At 37.4% G+C, this 23,588-nt stretch overlaps 1 protein-coding gene across 2 annotated transcripts in view; it reads right to left on the reverse strand.

The window, feature by feature from the left end:
- LOC115429952 (protein bicaudal D homolog 1-like) overlaps positions 1-23,354 on the reverse strand; it is a 52,802-nt gene extending 29,448 nt beyond the window's left edge. For both annotated transcript variants that reach the window (XM_030149791.1, XM_030149790.1), the window contains exon 1: positions 23,136-23,354. In XM_030149791.1, the coding sequence (XP_030005651.1) occupies positions 23,136-23,354 (219 nt within the window). The remainder of the gene's footprint in view (positions 1-23,135) is intronic.
- Positions 23,355-23,588: the final 234 nt, after the last annotated feature.

Here is a 23,588-nt window from a genome sequence, read left to right on the forward strand (position 1 = left end):
AAGTAATATACAAAAAACCTTCACAATTCGGGAGAGCACTCATAATTTGAGAGGCTGTGGAGATTTCGCATTACCCAAATTTCGAACCATTTGTAAATGTTTTTGTATGTCTGTATGTGGAGAGAAACTTTGGAACAGTCTGGACATCTAACACAAGCAATGCCAAAATATCCACACATTTAAAATGTTATATAAACATATGGTCTGGTCCCAGTATAAACACAGAGGGTCCTAATACTTATGTTATATTAATATTCTGTCATAAATGTTAACGTGTGCTTGTTGTTCCTCATCTGGTTGACATGTGCTGTCCCTTACCTTCTGATATTGTTCTTACCATTGCTGGTATTATAATGTAAGTTGACGGTTAACTGTTACCTGTGGTAACACCACCAGGAATGTACTATGTTTCGATTTTTCACACACATTTTGGTTATATACTGTTAATACTGTCGAATGAGTTCATTCTACTTGGGTATGGGCCTATTTTGTTCATTGCTCTGGCTTGAAGTTTAACCTCCTAAGACCCAGCTATGGGTTTTCTGTCCACATTTGTGGACAAGAGTTTCACAACTTTATACAAAAAGAAAAGAAAAGAAAACTGTCCACCACAAAGGACATTCCATAAAAATTTTAAAAAACTGCATCTGAAAAAACTGTTGCATCATGATGTTTCCAATATAAGCACTTATTTAATAAAAAACAAAAAAAGCTTGTACTTTGCTGACATTTCCTGGGTCTTAGGAGGCTAAGGACAGGAGTGAGTATTTAATACATTATTATGTTAAGTTATTTGATGATGAGAATGGGGGTAGGATTAAATAAGTTTTTCTTCTTCCCACTCCTTTTCGAGTGTAGATGAATGATTTTTGAATTTTGAATTTGCATGTATTCTGTAAATGCTCGAAATAAACAAATAAAATAAATACATAAAAATAAACATCCCTATATGCCATATATGAAAAAATATGGATATCTGCAGTGGATATTGATTACAATTAGTCACAAATGAAACATAAATGACAATAACAAAAAGACAACAAAAAAAACAACAAAAAGAAAAAACAACAACAAAAAAAAAACTGTACATGTAGTTGACCTCTTCTGTAAGCTTATTTCATATTTGTGTGTTTTAAACAAATATAATTCAGGATTTCATATGTCATTCATACATTCATTCATTATCCAAAGTGCTTCATCTTCTGGAGGGTCTCAGGGGTGCTGGAGACTATCCAAACTAGACACAGGTTCATCACAGGACTGATATATACAGACAAACAACCATTCACTGTCACATTCACACCTATGGATTATTCACGCTGATCAGTTAACCTATTATAAGGTCAATGTCTTTGCACGGTGCAAGGCAGCCGGAGTACCCAGAGAGAACCATTTAATATGTTATTTTAATGTCAAATAAAACATATTTTCATCCCCATTGTCAAGTTGTGTTGTTTTTTGTTGTTTGGCTTGTATTTTCCCCCCAAGTTGAAAAAAATAATTGACGTCTGATAAGTGATAACTGGATAACTGGGATTCACTCAAAGACTTCAAAAGACGACTTTGTTTCCTCTTTTCCTGTTTTTTTTATTTTTTTTATTACACAGTGCAGACGGTGAGCGACTTCACCACGGCTCAGACCTGCTCGTAACATGCCAATAGCACGTTCTCTCTGTTGTATCATAAAGCGTGGCATTTTGAGCTGGCAAAAACATTTGGGCATTTTCTGTGCTGCCTTTATATCAGCTACTGACCACACCTAAAGTTACCAGTTAAGTGTGACTGTACAAGAGATTCGACTCAATGTCCAACATTAAGGGATTAGTCCAAATACCGACACTGCACACATCAAGAATGAAAAAAATACAGCTGTTAATTGTGTTACTCATCTCGTGAGCAACATACGAGGGGCAACTGAAAAGTTTTGAGCCTAACATGGAAAGGATTAAGATATGAAGACCAAATTTGGTCCATGAAATCTTTCACATATCTTAATCCTATCCACTAAATTTCTTGGTCATAGCAATCCTTTTCCCTGTTTTACAGGTCCCTGAACTTTCTGTATCAAGTGTTTCCTGAAAAATGGACAAACTTGAGTATGGGGCTGATTTGTGACTATGGATGAGACTTGGGTCCATCATTATCAGCCTGAGACCAAGGAGCAGTCAAAACAATAGAAACATCCCATGTCACCAACCCCAAAGAAGGCAAAGGTCATATGTGTACTTGATGACAGCCTGATACTCAAGTTTGTTCATTTTTCAGGAAACACTTGATACAGAAAGTTCAGGGACCTGTAAAAAAGGGAAAAAGATTGCTATGACCAAGAAATTTAGTGGATAGAATTAAGATATGTGACAGATTTCATGGACCAAATTTGGTCTTCATATCTTAATCCATTCCATGTTAGGCTCAAAACTTTTCAGTCGCCCGTCGTATACAAAATAGGCACTTGAGAAAATCATTTTCTGGAATTACACATTTGGACCACGCGTTTTTAATGGTGCTAAGTATATTAACTGAAAATGTGTTTCTCCAGTCAGTATAATCTTTGTATAAAAAAAAAAAGTCTATTTTTCAGCAGCATGGTGATACAGTGGTTAGCACTATCACCTCACAGCAAGAAGGTCCTGGGTTCAATTCCACATGTGGGTTGTGAGGGTTAATTAACGTTAGATTGGTCAGTAGGTCATTGGTGCAAATGGTTGTTTGTCTGTATATGTCAGCTCTGAAATGAACTGGCGATACATCCAGATTACATCAGATCCAACTAATCCCATATACCAACAGATATTAAAAATGCATATAAAATAAAAGCCATGATGTGAGGTTTTAGGATACTCAGTCATTAATGAGGCGAGATAAAAGCAGTTGATAACCAAAGATGGGCTGGTGTGACATTAGAGAATAGAGTAACTGTTGCACTGATAGAGATTCACGAGAATAACATTAAGATAAAATATTTATGTATTATATCAAACTATTAATGTGATCATCACCCAGGCATAAAAAATAACAAAAAAATGTAGTTTCAGCAGCTTCATCTTTATCCTTAACTTGGACCACTACCTTCAACCAAACTGTTTGACCCCAGAGGTCACTATTAATAGGGCAGTCTTAAAAATTAGCATCTTTTATCATCTGTTCAAAAGCCAGAGGTGATGTGACAGCGTCCTGAACAAGCCAGTAGCAATATGTGAATGTGTCTCTGCTGTTGCTTTGAGACCGGTGTCCTGGATAGCTGACACAGTGCCTTACTGCCAACTCTGACTTCATCCTATCTCCGTCTGAGAGAAACAAGGACAGGGCCACCGAACCAGAGGCAGGAGTCGGGGACACACAGCGTCCTACTAGCCTCAAGGGAAGAAAACACTGATGATTAATCTCACACCCACAAAAACACACTTCATTTTGTCATCTCCCAAACCTTTGTCTGACTCTAATTCACCTTCCTCCTCCTCTCTATCTATTTATTGTTCTCATTTTGCTCGGTCTGTCTCCTCTGTGTCTTCAGTCGGCTGCTCCGTCAGCATACTAATGCAGCCGGCTGAAGATTTTCCCATAAAACTGTCCCTGGCTGAGTGACGCAGAGCCAATGGCCAACTCCTCTGAGTCAGTTTATGGTGCAGCAACTGGGACGGAGTTTGGGTTTAATAAAAGGAAAATCACTCGTGCATGTTATTCAAGGATCTGTCTACATATTCTGAGTAGAGAAAAACACAACTGCCTCTGCGTATTTTATTCAAAGGAAAGGACCAAATGGAACTCAAAATTAAGAAATCAACCAAAGAAATATTCAGAAAACATACATATAATATAGAAGTAACAGGTATTGAGAGTGTTAACAACAGTGTACATTGGTTGTATAAACATTTGTTTTATTCCACAGTGTATTCCACCTGTTTAATCCTCTCAAAATAAGGCCAAACATCTTAGCCTGCTAATATAAACCAATTATTTACTATATTAGAGGTGGAAAGTACTAACAAAGCACAAACAGTTGATCATTGTACCTGAGCAGATGTACTGTACCTCAGTATATATTTTTTTGATAACTATTCACTTTTAGTCCCTACATTTTAACTCATATATCTGTACTTTCTACTCCTTGCACTTTAAAAACAAGACAGCTTTGTTTTTAATGCATTTTTTTTCCCCCCAACACTAATTTCAACCAACATGAATAGGACAATAACCATGGTGTACATTTTTTGGTGAATTATCTTCAGCGACAAATTGTATTAAATCATTCATATGTGATAAGATGAACTAGAAAACAAATAATAAAAGTGGTGGTTGGTGAATGTATATCATACAGTGTTACATAAGTTTATTTATATTTACATAATAGATGTAAGTAGGAATCTGAAAAGTGAATGTATTGTAATGTGCTGAGTGTTTTGATGTCGAACTTACAGCTCAGAGACAAACATTTCTTTTGCTGACACAATATTCAACCTTAAAAACTACAACCAAGTAGCACTTTTAACTAACTTTTTCCTTATTTGAGCCTTGCGTTTAGTAAAGTCTCACTTCTTCTATTCTGGAAGCATTTTGTTTGTAGATCGGTGAAACACAGAAAAGATGACCCTCATAACTCCAGAGAAAAGGCTGATGACAGCTCAAGACTGATTAAAACTGCAAATAGTCAAAGAGTGATCACACAATCATGCCTTTGGCATTAATGACTGCCCATTGTATATACAACATTTTCATACAAAGTAAAAGTATTGCACATGATGATGACTGACCCACTTGGCCGCCTCAGGAACTGCAATTTTTAGTCACTTCCAAACTGACTTAATCTTTTGGTTACTGTTTTGTTCATCTAATTTTGTTAAAAAAAAAAAAAACAACAAACAAACAACTGAAGATGTTTGGGTAATAGCATTAGCTGTCTCTGAATTTAAAAACAATAAAACAAAAAATTATATATTTAATTTTATTTTATTTTTGGGAATTCTGATGCATCCATTTTACCATTTACCTGTCAAAAACACTTAACTCAATCTGACACCAACATGGAGAAGCAGAGTGGTGCATCATGTGCATCTTCTGCCTTTAATCTAATCTGTCTAATCTGATTCAGTACACACTGACGCAAACAGAAATCCAATTAGTTTAGGGTTAGGAAATTCCTGCATTCTCTGTTCCTGTCGTTCCTCATTTCCCCAAGTATCTTATTCACATTCTTGCTCTCTCACTTTACATTCTTTCACTGCACCATTCCAAACATGTAAAATACTATTATCTTGCAAATGACTGCAAAATAAATGGTGTGTATATAAAATAGCATTAAATATATGGAGCAGAAAGTACAGACTTCTGTGTTAATGTGTAGGGAGTAAAAGTAAAAATACTTAACGACTCCTCTACATACACTGACAAAGTATTTGTACATGTAGTTCTCTACTGACTGCTCACGTTGATTAAAATATAACAACTAGTGATGCACCGATACCAGTATCAGGTATCAGGTCCGATACTCAGCCTATGTACTTGTACTCGTACTCATAAAAGTATTCCGATACAACCGCACTGATACCACTTACGGCAGCGTGACATTCGCATTTAAGTGCAGCAGGTACTCGGCGGAGGAGTAATGTCAGCAGTGTGGAGATTTTTCAAAATAAATGATGGTGACAATAGTAACGCTGACTGCAAGTAACGTTAAAGACACAGACGGATATGAACAGAGCATTCTTTCCGTCCTCCACGTACATTTCATCCGTTTTCCTGGTGCTCGCGGATGGGTACCCAAACGAAGAATACCACCGGGAACAGTGGAGGTAGCTGATCTGTTCAAAGAGCGACTGTGTGAGTTAGAGAAAAACTACTGACATATTTATGACAACTACCCAGGGTTCAGCCAGTTTCCGTCCTACTTATAATACTATGGGGTTACAGAGTGGTGCGGACCGCCGCCAGCGGAAGTGAAAATAAAACTTAACATTCATTTATCTTTTCCCTACCTCCTGAAGCTTTTAAACCTTACCAGCGGAAATGCTGCAATATTAGTATCACATTAGCGTTACCTCTGTTGTCTCCATGTTTGTTATTACTGACTTTCTTCTTCTTCTCAAAAACTTTACTCTTCTTCATGGTATTTGTCCAGTATGGTTAATCAAGAGTGGCGCCCCTGGTGGATTGATTGAGAAACGTTCATTCCAACGCGTTAAATGTCAACAGCAGCACTTTGTTACAGTCAGACTAATGACAATGACAATAAAGTACATTTTCAAAAGTAACTAAGAACTGTAATGGTATTATTAAGTACTCATATCGGTATTTGGTATCAGCAAGTACTCAAATGTAAGTATTTGCACTCGGTCTGGAAAAAAGTAGTATCGGTGCATCCCTAATAACAACATAATGAAACAGTCTTATTCCAACTTCCTGTGGTTTTTAATTATACAGTAGCATAATTACAGAATCTGTTGTCAGAGTAGGATGGGAGTGAACATACTGTAACAACTGGAGGTATAGGGCTGCAATGGGCATGAAAATGAAAGTAAAAATTTACTTAATCTCGGCTCCCGGCTTCTATGCCTCTCTTTTACTGCGGAGCTTACATGAAATTTTCACAACTTCTAAGTTATATCCACTGGGCCCCCTGGAAATGCTGGGCCCCATGAATTTGTCATGTTAACCCCCCCCCCTTTACAGCACCCCAGCAGCAGTATCAGAGAAAGTTACATATTCACTGGGATTTTCCGAGATGTTTTGGCCTTGAGTCTGTTGTGTCATTTCACCTCCCAGTAAGACCTCTGCTCAGATGAATAGGTAGTACAGGTTTAATATCACTGCCAGAGACTGTGTTTGTATGTGACCCCGGCTGGGTGAGTAAATGCTGACAGACTGGCAGTATTCCGAATCAAGGTCACTTCACTGCCAATTCCACTGCACTACATGGAAGAGAAACACAGACATTATTATTTAAAGCCCTTCATTCCATGCAGAGAGCGGGATTTAAAATGCAGGCAGACCCCAGGCATCCAATGACCTTTCCAACCTCCGTCTGTCATCTGAAGACATTTCACAGTTTGGAAAGAACAACCCCCTTCACTGGATACTAGAAATGCACCAATATGAAAACAATACCTTCAAATGTTTGTGTTAATGCAAGTGTTTGATGAAGTCCCCTGTAATAGTAGTTTGCATTCCATCACCCTTTACTCTACCTTAGCTATGGACAAATATGGTCACTTGGGAAAAAATAAACCTCAAGATGGAGACAGCCAGTACAAACTCAAGGCTTAAACGCAGTAGTCCATATACAATGACTTAGTCCAGTCGTTTCACCTCTACTTGTCTCTCAATGAACTCTTCTAAAAGAAAACATCCTCCTCCTCTGTGCCATACAGCTCCATTGTTGTCCTTAAACTATTAATAACGTCAGCGAGACAGAGATCTATTCCATCAAGAATAGCATCATTGGGTCAGATCTTGAAAAGCTGGTTCCAAAAAAAGAGTAAAAAAACACTTTATTGTACAACATCCTGTAGTGATAAGGGACATCTGATTTAACTGTCACCCTCAAAACTGATGTAAACAAAGGTAAGTAAAGGAAATGCACTAAAATTACAAGAATCCTGAACAGAAGCAAAACAAGAACCTGTGCTAATCTGATGGAGAAGGTTTTTTGGTGACATAGCACACTCACTAGAATTTGGCTGGACACAACAGAGCCAAAGTCCCGCCTCTTCCAGTGCACCCCATTGGACCTAACTTTGGAATAAAATACAAACTGAGGTCAATGGTAAGAGATAATTTTTGGATGTCATTTGAATTGTGCCACCATTTACACATATGAAATGTATCTATTTTGTAGACTGCTGTTGCAAATTCACCACAATATTCCACTGTTTTTGTAAAGAGGTGGGGCTCAATACTCTTTGTGATTGTACATATGTTACCTGGTTGTCAATGATCCCTGATGTTCATGGATCAATTTTGTTTTGTTTTGATTGTTGATTGGAATAGCTGATCAATAGTAGCATCAATAAAATAATCTACATACCTGAAACTGGAAAATTTGTTTAATTACCATTATGCCAATTATACCAAATGTTACTAATTTGCATCACAGCTGATGTATTTACTATATTCAAATCAACAATCTCCACTTAATTTAGCATCTGCTTGACCGCAACAACACAAATAATTATTTCTTTTATATATAATCATAAATAACTTTGGGCAGTAAGGGGTTAAAAGGCAGTTTTATGAGACAAGAAAGTCTTTCTTTGTAGCAAAGATGATAAAGGAACATCTAGTTTTGTGGTAAACTGTATCTCCAATCACACATGATACACCACCAACATCAAAAAGTATTGAAAGCTGCAAAAATCCCAACAGTCTGGTCATTTTGAAGCTGCAGAGACATCTTCGGTGATTTGAAGATGGATGGAGGATATGGGGTGGTTATGGCTCAGGTGGTAGAGTGGGTCGTCCAATAACCGAAGGGTTGGCGGTTCGACTCCCGCTCTATCCTAGTCAGTCCGTTGTGTCCTCGGGCAAGACACTTCACCCTCCTAGCCTCCAGTGCCACTCACACTGGTGTATGAATGTGTATGAATGTTTGGTGGTGGTCAGAGGCACCAATTGGTAGCCACACTTCTGTCAGTCTGCCCCAGGGCAACTGTGGCTACATATGTAGTTTACCACCACCAGAGGGAGAATGTGAGAGTGAATGAATAACGGATCAATAATGTTATTATTATTATTATTATTACTATTACTATTATTACGATAATGTCACAGATGCCACTCTGATACGTCTTTTAAAGTGACAAACATATGTGTAAATGATGGCATTTTGATGCACACCTCTCTATTTTGCTGCCACAAATACTCAGTACAACATGTAATGTGAAATAACCCGTTGCTGGGAAAAAAAGGAATATTTCCTTGTACCTGTAACTTTCTACAAGTGTTACTTGTTCAAGGAGAGGCGAGACAGACAGTGTTTTAAAGTTTCCTACTTTGTCCTATAATAGCACTGAACCTCAAAGTACAAACCATGACCTTGGAAAATCACTGTAGCTCCTGTTAGATCTGGAACAGCTCCAGAGGATCTCATGATGATATCACTCACTACAGATTTCTGGAGGTCATTACTGTGCACCAAGAAACACAAAAACACCCGTGACACCCTGAGTGACTGGATTTCACATTGAGCCCCTGAGGGAATTAGAAGAATTACAGCTTTAATTTGTAGGAAAGGGCGCTGTCTTTCTCTCGTCGCTCCAGATTAGTTGTTATCTGTGTGCACAGCTGAAGACACATGGATCAATATAAACCCTGCAGGCGTGGGAGAACAACGTCCTCTTTAATCTGGGACCAGGAGACGTAGACAAAGATGGCAGCAGGAAGGAACAACCAGGGTGAGGAAAAGATGACCAAAGGCATATAGAGGGGTTAACACTGTATGTACGAACCAAGAAAAGAAAATAGGGAAAAAGTATAAAAGCTAAAAACAGCACTTCATCCATAACAGCAGAACTTTACATTACAGCCTGGTCCTAATATGGTAATAAACAATAACAATAAGGAATTATTCATTAACCCATAAAGACCCAAACATCCACCAACCACCAAAAGCATCTACTGATCTAAACGGTTTAATACCTGTTGATCCACTAATCCTATCAATACATGTAAATAACTGGCAAAAATACAGTTTGTTATCTCTTCATGGTCGTCAGATGTGACCCATTTGGGCGCTCAGAGGCTTCGTAGTGAACGTGGAAACACCATCATCTTCTACAACATTGATTCACCAGTAAAACCCATGGAGTTGAATCAATGATAGTGGATGGAAATGCTTGTTTTATGTTCAGTTATTGAAATCTTTTCTGAAAAAGTCCATTTTTCTTCAGTTTTCTCTGTTTCGGATATAATAACCTTCAACTTTTATCTGAGCTATAATGAATATCTACATGATTAGTAAATTAAATATAAGAAAAAACTTGATTTTCACTGAAAATTTGCAAAATGCAGAGGATAATATTACAATAAATGGTGATAAATCGCTTAGGAAAGGTTAAATAGAGAGAAAAAAGTTTTTGGGAACTGCTACAAAAGTCACACTGGGTCTTTATGGGTTAAGTAACGTCACAGAATCAATATTCTACATCAACAATTGCAACAAATATTCTGGGGTTTTTTTTGTAAAAAGTGGCCTGTTAAAAAGATGTAGTGGACATAATGCATAGTGTGATGTGTCATGTTATTCTGAGGAACAAATGAAGTACAAGTGTGCTGGTAAGCAAATCCATCCTCCTCCTTCAGTTTTCTTGTGTCATCACACACAGAGTGTGTGTTGAGCTGCTACACGGTGCTCATATCCAGGAAACATTGTGTAATCCTTATGGGATGAGCAAGACAAAAGAATTGATATCCACACCGCTCTATCCATCTCTCTCTGTGAGTCTGCAGTGCTGTTTCCACCAGGGCACAACAGTGTCTCCTGTCAAATTCTGGTCAGTTCTGGTGGAGGACACAGAGGTTGATAATCGTATCTGATGACGCTTCGCACACATCCTTTGGCACAGCTCCTTTGTTTTCATTTCACCTCATCTCATTGGTCACAGTGCCCCGCCCTTCCATTTTACTCCACTTCTGTCTCCAACAAAACACCAATGAAATATTCAGATATGAGAAGTCCTCGTACAAATGAAATATGTATGCATTCTCAATTTCTATATGGAATTAGCTCATCTTTTCTTTTTCGATGCGTCCATTCTTCTCTATAAGACGGCCTGCCAGTCAGTTCTGTTATGTTTAAAAAAGAACTAAGGAAGAGCTTGACACAAACTCATCAGATCTGACACAAAACATTCACTTGGACTCAAGGATAAACTAATTACATATTGATGTTGAAAGGTCACAAGTCAGTGTCAGTGTCACTGTGACTTCACTACAGCTACGGATAATTGACAAAACTGTACGAACAAACCATTAAACAAAGAACGATTATCCGTCTGACTGAAGTTATGGTACTTACTTTATAATTTCTCTGTCTTCATTGAATTTATACATTCATATGTGTTGATAAATTGATAAGTTCATGTGTATGTTTAAAATAATATAAAATGTTATCTTTGTTTATTATTTACATGTTTTATGCTCATTTTAAGCTTTTTTTTTACTTACGTTGTTTTTTTTTTCTTTCTATAGTCTATAGTTAAGGTTGAAGAAAATTGGAAATTAAAGGATAAATTGCTTGATTTCATTTTCTTTTGTAAATGATGAATTGCAGCAGTAAGTAATGGCAGATATTGTATTAAGAGGTTTCACAGTTTTGTTTGAAATTTCTACTATAAGTAAGTATTTTGTTAAAGATGGGTAGAAAATATTATAAAATATTGTATATAATATTCTTTCTGCTCCTTTTTATTCATAATGTGATTGATTTTCTGACATGTAAAAGCAGATTTTCTTTTATCTAATGAATGAAATAAATTAAATTATTCAGTTTACCATTTCAATTTGTCTTCTCAGCTTATGAGGACACAGGCAATAGGAAGCAATAATGAAGCTTAAAGTTTCAATATTAAAGTGACAACAATATTATATATCAGTTGCTTAATTACAAAAACTTAGTTATTTTAGGAACAATTTCTGTGTAATGCACCTGTATACCCTTTAAGTAAAAGTAGAGAAAGAAACTTGGTCTGTTTTTATGTTTGTACTGTTTATCTCTGAGGAACAGCTCATATCAACTATGCACTGCTTCCACGTAGAAGTCTATGAATCTCAGCCCGTTACACTCATTACGTCATCGTCATATTACAATAATTTAAAGATTCCTTATTTCAGATGATTGTAAAACTACTCAGCTGTATAAAAACAGCTGCTGAAACTAACAGAAATAACACATTTTATCATTATTTCTACAGTTAATGTAGTTTGACCAGTTCCCTTTTAATAACATCATCTCATTGTGTCCCATTCTTCTTCATCTATGAACTGAACAGAGAAATAGCACCTCAGTGGTTTATTTTAATTTTGACTTCGAAATTTATTTTCAAATATTCCCTGTAATCGGATTTCTACATGTAAGTTATGTCTGCCATTTTCACTTTTTGTTAACAAAAAACAAAGAGAAATGTACTTTATATGTCTGTGCATAACCAGATTAGAAGACTCTGCTATTGTGGTGTCATAAATTTAATAGAACAGACAATAATATGGGCATTAATTGCATCACTACTAAACTTCAATATTGTGACTTATTACCATTTCTCATTGATCATAATGGAAGTTTAATATTACACAATCACTTTTGCATATATTACATGTTCATTGCAGTCAAAGGTTAAAGCAACTTTAAGCTTCTTTTCCCGTCTCAGCAATTGCACACAATGAAAAATGGAGTCTTCAAGATGCCTCATGAAAACATCATCACCTCATGCTTAATGAATAATGTAGCACGTCCTCCCAGTGTGAGCACATACACATACGTCTGCAGACATGCATCTTTCAGACATGCAGTCTGCTCTTAAGCGTCTGAACGCAGTGGTAGAGACCAGACAAAGCATGTGGTGCAAATATAGAGCACCATCACATCCACATCATAACAATCTGTTCCACCTCAGCTATGAACCTCTCCTTGATTAACAATTACAAAGCAATGACCGTTTTTTGCTGCCTTCATGATTTTCTTTTCCCATATTGACAGAGGCTCAATTATACACCCACTTCACCCTAAACGTCGGTGAAAGCTCACTTGATGTGAGTGTCCAGTGTCAACTTCAGCAGGAGGCGTCCTATTGGCTGTGTGACGTCACAGAGGAATAATGGAGCATCCCTGGGGGTCGCCTGGCTCCGTTCCGTTTTTAGCTTTGACGGCGGCATGTGATGCACTCACTGCATTTTTCATCACCACCCCTCGCGTCACTCCCCTCTCACTCACCACTTCCACATAGCTCTCTGTGGAGGAAAAGACCTGCAGCACCTCTGGCTGTGATCAGAAATCAGCAACCCATATTTTTAAACCATTAGTTTAGGAAAAAAATAAAAGATTTAGTTGTCAGGACCTGTATTGATTAAACCTTTAACCCTAACGTAACTCAGTGCTTCATATATTTTAATGTCTGTTAAAGATAAAGATACTGATGTGTGAGGCTTAGCTTCAAAACTACTTCAGTGTCTTCAAATGGAAGTCAAAATCTGCTCTAAAACACACTCGATATGTGTCAAGACAAAGCACCTGTGACAACTGATATTTATCCCTATGGTATTACACCACGCTTTTGTCAACAGAACGCTGACACTAAGAGATTGATATTCAGGAGGCGCTCCAACAGAGGACTTGAGATATTGGTGCTACTTAAAATCACATAAATCAGAGGGGGAAGAGACTCAGATGAACAAAATCTAAAATAGAATTTAGGCAGGTTTAGTGGAAAGAACAAAACTTGAACTTTACTTTTCTCATCATCACTGTCATATTTAGGCACATACTTTAAATATTGTAAATCACTGGGCTTTGATAGATATGTGATCTGAGAGTGATTAAATGTGTCAAGGTGTGGTAAATATGATGTAATGATGGTAAACAGTCTCAGAGTTTTAAAGATAGTTTTAAATATTTACAAGCTCCTCTGATAATGACATTATTCCCTCTATGGCCACACAATATGTTTTTCACATGTCTTGCTGCATAATTTGCATATTTTCTTTAACTTGTTTAATAAAAATAATACTAGAGAATTTTTTTTTTACATATTTCTTAAAAATAACAAAAGTACAAACATTGCTACAGGCACATAGCTATTATAACTTGGTCACAGACTCATCTGTTTGGGGTGGAGATAAATATAGAGACACACAGATAGTCGCTTCTGTTGTCCAGGGGACTGGAGTTGTCCATGAAACAGTAATGTCTCAGTCAGCCACAGTTCACAGAGTTCACATCAGCACTGAAAGTATGCTACAGTGAATCATTTATAAAGATTATATAACCTAAGATATGCGCTCAGTCTCATTTTATTCATTTTGTGCTCTAAGACAAACAGCTGATGTATCTGCTCTGTTTGTGCAGTTCATAGAGAGTTCACACTGAAATATCAATAAATACGGTTTACCTCATGTTTTTATTCAAGAAAGTGTCCTTGAAAATCACCTGGTTTGTAAAACTGAATTGCTGAGCTTTATGCTTCAAATCTTCACCAGGATCTTAGAGGACATGTATTTTTTCACAAAATATAAATTCATTTGTGACTTATGTGCAGTAATATATACTGCAGACTGGTCACTACCCTGTCTGTGCTGGTAACTGATTTGTTGAATGAATGTGTAAAAATGTGGCTTCTTCCTGTCTGACTAACTGGTCACGTTGAAGCTGCAAAGACATCTTTAACAGCTCTGAACAGATTGTGGAGAGAGAAAGTTATGATGATGTTACCTCTGAGTTTCTGGTGTGTAGTCATCATATTTACATATTTTCACAGTCTGATACTTCAACACTTTTACCACAAACTGAAACTTAACTTGTAAAATTATGTTTTTAATTGACAAACATTGCATGTGTACATGAAGGCATAATTAAGCAGGATCATAAAATAACTTGTCTCTTACCACTTACTGTAATGTAATTTTCTTTTTCTGAAATAAGGTTCCACTGGGTACAGGGCCTGGCCAAGCGAATAACGGAGTGAGAAAGCACTGTGCAGCAATACTAATCATTCCAAATCTGTTTTTAAAAATTAATTTATCAGCAACCATAATAGCTCAAATAGTCTAAGCAAGTACTTTAACATGCCATTAAGGAATAATAGCCAAATATTTAATGAAAACATGAATTTATCATCATTTGCAAAGTAACAGAGTGAGGAAAAATACACAGCAGTTATTCAAGGTTTGGAAAAAATACCAAAAAGTGCTGTTCCTCAAGGGAAGTCCAAATATTTAGGATACCACACTTTTCTTAATATATGAGAGTATATTATATCCGAAAATGAAACGGATATTATTTTTATTTTAGTTTTAAAAGACATTAATTCATGGTAATGGAGTGAGAATCCAAAAAAGTGAGTGAGATGATACACCAGAATAATAATCAAAGATTTTATTAAGATACTGATAAAATAATCAGTCTTTGGCGACATATCGTCCCTTGAGAATCAGCTGGTTCTATGTCTACTTTTCCTCATTTTGAGAAAACAGAGTTTAAACATTTCACCTGTCTGATCTCTGATATTTGGAGAGTTATCAATCATCTTTTTGTGTGGAATAGTGTTGACTGTGGAAGGTACCCTAAACATATTGTTAACATGTTCTAAATCTCCATAGGCTTAGAGACAGAAGTCAAAAATGGGCATAGAACTTTCTGATTCCAAGGTATGTAAGTTGCCCCTGGTCAACATGTTCTATGTCCAACATAGGACCTGGTGCCTTTACAGGTGTCACTTACGATCGAAATCAGGAAGTTCTATGTCCACCAGAGTTGTTTTTAAAAAAGTTATGAATAAACTAAGAACGTTTTAGTCAGTGATTACATGTATTTTATACTGATGTTAGAAAATGCAACATAAAAAACCATCCTTTGCTAGTGTTTTTCAATCCACATGTATTTAAGGTTGACAACTAAAATGAGTATGTATCCTTTTTCATTAAAGGTAGAATGGTGAATAAATGTATTAGGACACCTGGAGTACCTGAGTAAATTGTATTAACTCAGTTTTCATGGCAAACAACCATGTTCCAGCCATACTTCAATCCTCAAAGGCAGGAGAATTAGTTGTGGAATGTAGGCAAATGATGTGTAACACCATGAACTACTTTTTTAAGACTGAGGATTGATGAGTATTGAAAATTCTTCGTACACTCATAGATAAAAGTCGATGAATAAGCCACATTCTCATTTGAACCTGACACCAGACAACATTGCCCACTTGACCAGAATCTATAACCAGAATCTAAAAAATAAAAATTAGAAAAAAAGGTGTATAAAATGCAAAAAATTGCATCAAAATTAAATATACATTCACAGATAAAACAATTATATCAAATCAATGACAAGTCTGTAAATGAGCCAAATTCTCATTTGAACCTGAGGCCGAGACAATATTGGCCACTTGACCAAAATCTAGTATGACAGAATGAAAGTATGAAAAATAAAACTTATCCAGAAATGCCAAATTTTGTGTCAAAATGCCTTATACACTCAAATATAAAATGACTATCAAATACACAAGTTTATCAATGAGCCACCTTCTCAGACCTGACTCCGGGACAGCCTTGCCCGTCTAAAAATGCCAAATTTGAACACTGAACTACTTTGATCAAACATTAAACAAAACTATTTACACGAAAGCCCTGTTCAGAGCAATCATTTCAAACTTTTCCTAGTATCAAAATGCCTTACTTAGGTATCAACGGCATAAAGTAAACATGTCTCAGTCAATTTGAGACCCCCTCCATGTATTTTCTGAGCATACATCTTTTTTGAGCGAATGTCACATGATCCAGGTATGGCCCCTGATTGGCTCCTCTTAGACATAGAACTACCTGATTTGAAACGAGCGCCACTCAGGACATAGAACTAAATGTTTCTAGGTGTGAGTGTGTGTAGATGTTTAGCTTGGAGCTGAGAACTTTGGGACATACACTTAAATAGTTTTAGAGTGTCCTGATATGCTTAACTCCATTTCTGCAAAAAGTGGACATAGAACCAGCTGATTCTCAAGGGACGATATGTTTCATTACTATATTTAATACACATCTTTCTGCTGTTTTTTTTATAATAAATAACATTCAAAATCATTATAGTATTTGATCATTATGAAATATAAGATTTGACACAGGCATATATTTTGAACACATTTGCACACGTTGCTATTTACATTCTGAATTTATGCTGTATACATTCATTTACAACCTTTACTGTTTACTACCTACTTTACTTTACTGTTACTTCATTTTTGGTGATTTTCTCATGTTCGTTGCTCTTTTTTCAATGTTATTACCAGCGACTCACTCCATGTGCAGGGGCGTGGTCTACTTCAGCAAACTGATTAAGAACGATTGTGATTGGTGAATTGCTGCATGCAGTGTGTGTCAGGTACCCAGGTTGAAATTAGATGAAAACACATTGAGTTAATTTGCCTCCTACATTGCAGGACCTGCGATGCAACTATTGCGCACACACACATCGCTATGACGATGCTCAAACGATATATTGTGCAGCTCTAATAGGTGGCATTCACCTCCTTGTCCCCTCAAGTGGCCACTTCCTTAATTATGCATACCTTTCCCATACAGTTTAAATAAAGGAGTTAAATGTTTCTCTCTATACAGCCTTCATAAATGGTGAAATTCAGTGTATCAATCAAATCAAAGGTTCAAGACTGTCAACATGTTTATATTGGCTAAAATGCTGGCCATTAAAAAAAGAAGTGGGTCAGCACTTAAAGAAGTGTCCAGCCAATGTCTTATAACACTAATATTTTTACCATTAAGGAAAGTCTTGGTTGGAGAAACGTCATACTATTTGTAATCATTAGTTTCAGTTCCTTCTCTTAAATGATAAACAGGTGGAAACCAACTTAATGTCATTTAGGACAGAACAGTCAGCTGTGACCTCTTCAACAGCAGTGGCATTAGGCTTTCTTTGAAACTGCAAATGACTTAATTTAGTGAAGCATTAGCCGTCTTACTGGTGTAACCATTTTCCCATAGCAGCATGCCCCTGAACAGAGAGGATCGATAGCAGTCCAATGAACTGCCATGAGATGAAATGAGAGGTATTGAGTTAGCAGGGCAGAAATGGAGAATAGATGAAGATGATGTGTGTGCAGATGAATGCAGCTCATGGAAGGGAGAGGATAGAGGGGATCCTCTAAAAAGAACTGTTCACTTAACCTCTGTAATTATGAGCGTTAATGATGAATCATAACAAATATTAAAGGTGCAATATGGAAGATTCACATGGCCTTGTAGGCAATGTGACGTTTGGGTTGAATTATGTTTTGTGTTTAGAACTGGTTATTAGTAACTCTATAGTTAAGCTAACATCCATGATACAAACCACAAAACACCGCTGTCTCTGTGGAGGACCTGGGTCGGTTTTTCTGCAAAAATCACTACACTCCTTCTCGAGGTTTTCAGCGTCTCTGTTCTACTCCTTTACAGCTGCAACATATGCAAAACCACATAGTGTTAGGCTAAAGATGCAATCAGCTAATGACTCCCAGGACAACACAGACCCTAATATAAACTTCAGGTAAGAACAAAAGCCTGTACAAATCTTCTACATTGAACCTTTAATTAACTATGGGTACATCAATGTGTCCTTTGTGTAGCATTTCTCCTGAGCTCATATATGTCATATTATACTTTATGTTTTCAACTCAGGCAAATTACTGCCACAACACAGAGGGATACAGTAAGGAAAGATGGTCGGACTGAAAAATTACTGATGGACTTTATAGTACAATATATGAATATGTGGCCTGCTGCTTTGGTAAAAAGGTAGTTGTAGATGAACTTATCTATATTATTAAAAAGTCAATTGAAACCTTTATGTTTCACAGCACTGTGCTGGGACCAGAAGCTAAAAAAAATCCTAAAATGCAAGCTCACTGTGTTGTGTTACATGTGATTCACACTATGCTAGTCTATTCATGTGCTGCAGATGTAATGAGTAAAAAAGCACAACATCTACTCAGAAAAGAAGCTGACATGTTACTAAGCTTATGCATGGATATTTTAAAGTATTAGAGTATAAACCATACCAACAAGTGAAACAAGCTGTGTCGATTGTTTTTTGTATTATCAGTACCACTGTCCTCATGATTTTACCTGTTTAAGTATAAGACTGCAGTGACAGGGCAAGAGACAAAGACTGAGACTAGAGCTAATGAAGCTTGACTTATAATTAATTAGCCAATTAACCCAACACATTAGTCTGATTAAAGATTGGGTTTACATGAATATTAATGACTAATATGATATATTATGGTAGGAAACAGAAAATTATGTTGTCGAAGGGAAAATCAAACTGCTGATAGGCCTTCACATTAAAGAGACATGCAAAGAATTTACTAAAGTGAGGACGATCATCACTTATGGACACAAGAGGAAACCTCTGAGTTTAAATATAAAGCCAATGTGCAAGTGTCAAAAACTGCAGTGTGCTGAATGGCCACATGAGGCTGGTTCCAAAACCGAGTCAATCCCCAAATACAGTATACCCAACTTAACAGCAAAAACAAAAAAAATTTACAGCATGGAACAAATAACAAATATGTCATAGAAAATCCTGAATGAGTGGCCACTGAGACTAACAAATGGGTGAGTGTGAGTTTTTGTTGTGTCGGCTATGACTGCTTCTGTTCATTAACTAAATCATATTTTCAGATGGATCCACAGTGTATCTATAAGGTGTGAGTGTCTGCTCATTAATTCACATAATATTTAAACCATGATACCTACAGCACAGTTTAACCCATAAAGACCCAAACATCCATCATCGACCAAAAGCATCTACTGATCTAAACTGTTTAATACCTGTTGATCCACTAATCCACACAATACATGTAAATAATTGGAGTAAAATGCAGTTTATCATCTTTTTATGGTCACCACATATGACCCATTTGGACGTTCAAAGGCTCTGTAGTGAACGTAGAAACACCATCATCTTCTACAACACTGATTCACCAGTAAAACCCAAGGAGTTGAATCAATGACAGTGGATGGAAATGCTTGGGTTATATTCTGTTAATGATATATTTGACTGAAAAAGTTAGTTTTCTGCAGTTTTCTCTGTTTTGAAAAAATAACCCTCAACTTTAATCTGATCTTTTATAAATATCTTCATGATCAGTAAATTAAATACAGGAAAAAATATATGATTTGTACTGATAAAATAAAAAAACACAGAGGATAATATTATAAATAAATGGTGATAAATCATTTAAGAAAGATTAGATATAGAGCCAATTTCTGTTGGGAACAGACACAAAAGTAGCGCTGGGTCTTTGTGGGTTAAAAGAATATTGGCACAAGCCTTCACTTGGGCAAAAAGATAAACTGAAAAGATTTTGGTGGCCAAAGGTCATGGGTCAAAGTGGCTGTGACTGCCATTTCTGTCATTTCTTAGAAACGCATCGAGTAAGGAACACCTAAAGGGAACTTCTGCACATTTGGCACAAATGTTCACTTGGACTCAGTGATGAATGGATTAGATTTTGGAAGCCAATGCTCAAAGTTGTTGTAACTGAAACACATATTTGACCATAACTGCTGGTTATTAAGAGATGGCATGAACACATTATGAAGCAAAGATAGTAGAGGCATCTGTTTGAACTCAGCTCTTGTCTTCAGGCAGACAGCTCTACTGTAGTAGTGGTTGAGAAGCTACACTCAGAAAACCAGAAGATTCTGTCATGGAGTGTTCTGATGCTAAATTATAATACCCAGCATGTTAGCAAAACTTACTGGATCATATGGTCTGTCAGCTAGTCTGCTAATGAGGCCAGCTAGACCTAATGAGTGAGTTAATACATTATGGGAAGACAACAGCATTATCAAACACAACTGTATGTGTTGACGTTCATCTAGTCACTGAAATTACTTGGTGGTGTTAATCCTGACAGTATTAAACCATTGCAATCACTGTTTGGAGGAATGTTTCTACTTGCTCTTTGCCAGCTTCACCCACTTGTCCAAATACGTCCTGTTTAAAAGCCTAGTTGGTACCGGCCACACTGCCAAACTAAAAACAGTCCACAAACCAATGCCTGATGTCCATTTCAGCTTGTGATTGAAATCTTGAGATCAATCTCTGAAAATGCAGCAAGTTCTAAGCAGCTCCAGCTGACTTTTAAAGTGTCCAACAGTTGTAAAGTGTCCAACAGTGCAGCACTACAGTTGTACTGGGATCATTCCAAGAGTCACAGTATTGGACGCACCCCCAACCCCACCCCTCCTGCTACTGTTTACTCCTACAGACCGGTGTCCTGTCAATAATAGAGTCCATAGTTGACTTGTCTGTTAAAAATAGCACATTGTTGACACATCATATGTATGAACTGGCACTAAGGACTGACTCCTCAAAATCACTCACACACACACACACACACACACACACACACACACACACACACACACACACACTGACCTTCAACACATAACTGCACGGTCAGCGCCGGAGTCCAGCTCCAGTATGTACTACAGCTAACAAACTGGGGAATGAGCGGAGTCATACATCACCCTACATGCTGGAAAATGCTGTTCTCTGATGCATATCGATCAGAAAAATGAGTTGATCACAAGTGAGCCTGACACAGCTCATTGGCTAGGATTGATTATCAGACTCAGCTCAAGTAAATCAACTCCTGAGGCCTGGGAGGAAATACAATCCCATACAGATATAAGAAAAAGAAATCTTAAGTCTATGAATGTTGATTATGTCCTGGGTTGGATGCCACATGGTGAAGATTCGGCAAAAGAGCAGATGAAACATTTTGTGTTCAAACAAGAAGACGATCCCTACTGTGAGGGTGCTCTAGCATGGACACCTTAACTCCATGTAATGTCTAATTTTTCAGTGTCATACAGATGATCACACATGCTGCAAATAGTGCACAACAAGCAGCAGGCTCTCATGGCTATTTCAGATTATTTACTATATGCTAGGGGGTTGGTAGACTATTGCCACAGAGATAAATGAGCTGAATGTTTGCTGTCATTTAGTTTGACAATCTAACATTTGATTTTAGAACCTTGTGGGTATGATCTCAATTAAAAATCAAGCAGCAGTTGTGATGACCGGGCCCTAACACCTCTGCATGCACAGTGGTTCAACAAATCATCAGTGTTAGATACAAATATTTATTGGTACATAATGTGTGACTAAGTAAATCAGCCAAAAAAAGGTGAATATTTTTCATAATTGTGAATACAGACAGAAATTTGGTTGTATCACTTAATACACATAATATGTTTGTTGTAATTAGGTCGTTTTCATTAAGTAAATCATTTATGTCACAAAAGTTTGGACATAATTATATCTTGCACATGTTTTAAATAGCTGTAAATGTTATACCTATGGCAGTCCATGTCTCCTGGATGCCCCAGATGTTTACATCTGGCTCCTCCTCTGGTCTCAGTTTATAGCAGGGGTCTCAAACATGCGGCCCGAGGGCCAAATGCGGCCTGCTAAAGGTTCCAATGCGGGCTGTGGGATGAATTTGCAAAGTGCAAAAATTCCACAGTCAAGGCTGTTGAATTTTAGTTTAGAGTTCAGCCTTATTCAGTTATTTTAGTTCAGGTTCCACATACAGACTAAAATAATCTACAGTAAAATAATAGCATAAAAACCTACATAAAATAATGACTGTATTTTCTTCATGGTTTAATGTGAAAAAAATATTACACTATGCCTATAAATAATGACAACTTAAAATGTTTTGTCTTTGTTTTTGTGCAAAAAATAACATTAAATTATGAAGATATTTACATTTACAACCTATCCTGTAACAATAAAATGTGAATAACTTGAACAAATATGAACAACTGAAAATGTCTAAAGAAATTTAAGCCCAGTTTTAACAATTTTCTGCCTGTTCCTCTGTGTTTACTGTTTTTGTAGATCAGATCCATAATGCACACGCATAAATGATAAGTTGAGGCATAATATTGTTAAAATTGCACTTATTTTTCTTGAGAAATTTCATTTTTTTCAGGTTATTCATGGATTTTTTTTGCACTAAAACTTCAACTAAAATTTGGAGTTTTCATTATTTACAGGTTATTATGCTATTATTGTACTGATCCGGCCCACTTGAGATCAAATCTGGCTGAATGTGGCCCCTGAAAGAAAATGAGTTTGAGACCCCTGGTTTATAGTACCTGGACCTGAGCTCTGAAAGCAGCCTTTGGGGTTATGGGGTGGATTACAGGACTCAGAAGCCTATGTAGAAGCATCTTTATATTGTAGGTGTATAGTAACACAGTAGCCTTGTCTCTACATGAGTGAATGTCTGTAAGTGATGAAAATGAGTTTATGTTTTGTCATGAAGTGCATCCACTCAGACTCAAAAATGACTTGTGCAATGGTGTCATAACTAACACTGGACTTTTTGGGAGGATGCTGCTGGTCATACCCATGCTGAGCCCACCTCCTGCAGCTGCTCCAGCTCCAGCCTCAGCGCCTCCTGCTCGGCCTCCAGGTCCGCGTACTGCTGCTTCAGACTCTGGTTCTCCTCCAGAACCACCAGCCCGCACTCCGCCGCCCGGATCTTCTCCCGGTTCGCCTCCGCCAGTTCCCGGGACAGGCGCTCCACCTCGGCCCGGCACTGCTCCACCGTATCCCCGCATCCTGCTCCCCCGGCGGCCATCGCCCCTCTCCGCGTCCCTCCCTCTGCCCTCTCCGCCCTGCGTCGGATGAGCAGCTGAGGCAGACAACAAACCCCCACCGCCGCCTCCTCCTCACAGCGCAGCTTCACAACGCATGGAAAACAGAACAACACGCATCCGGAAAAATCCACAAAACCCTGGCATCACCGCCGGAGAAAGTCATCTTGTGCCATGTGATGCTCTGAGTGATGCAGCCTCTCATCATCCTCTCCCCG

This window comes from Sphaeramia orbicularis, chromosome 12, assembly GCF_902148855.1.
Source record: "Sphaeramia orbicularis chromosome 12, fSphaOr1.1, whole genome shotgun sequence".
Taxonomy (NCBI): Eukaryota; Metazoa; Chordata; class Actinopteri; order Kurtiformes; family Apogonidae; genus Sphaeramia; species Sphaeramia orbicularis.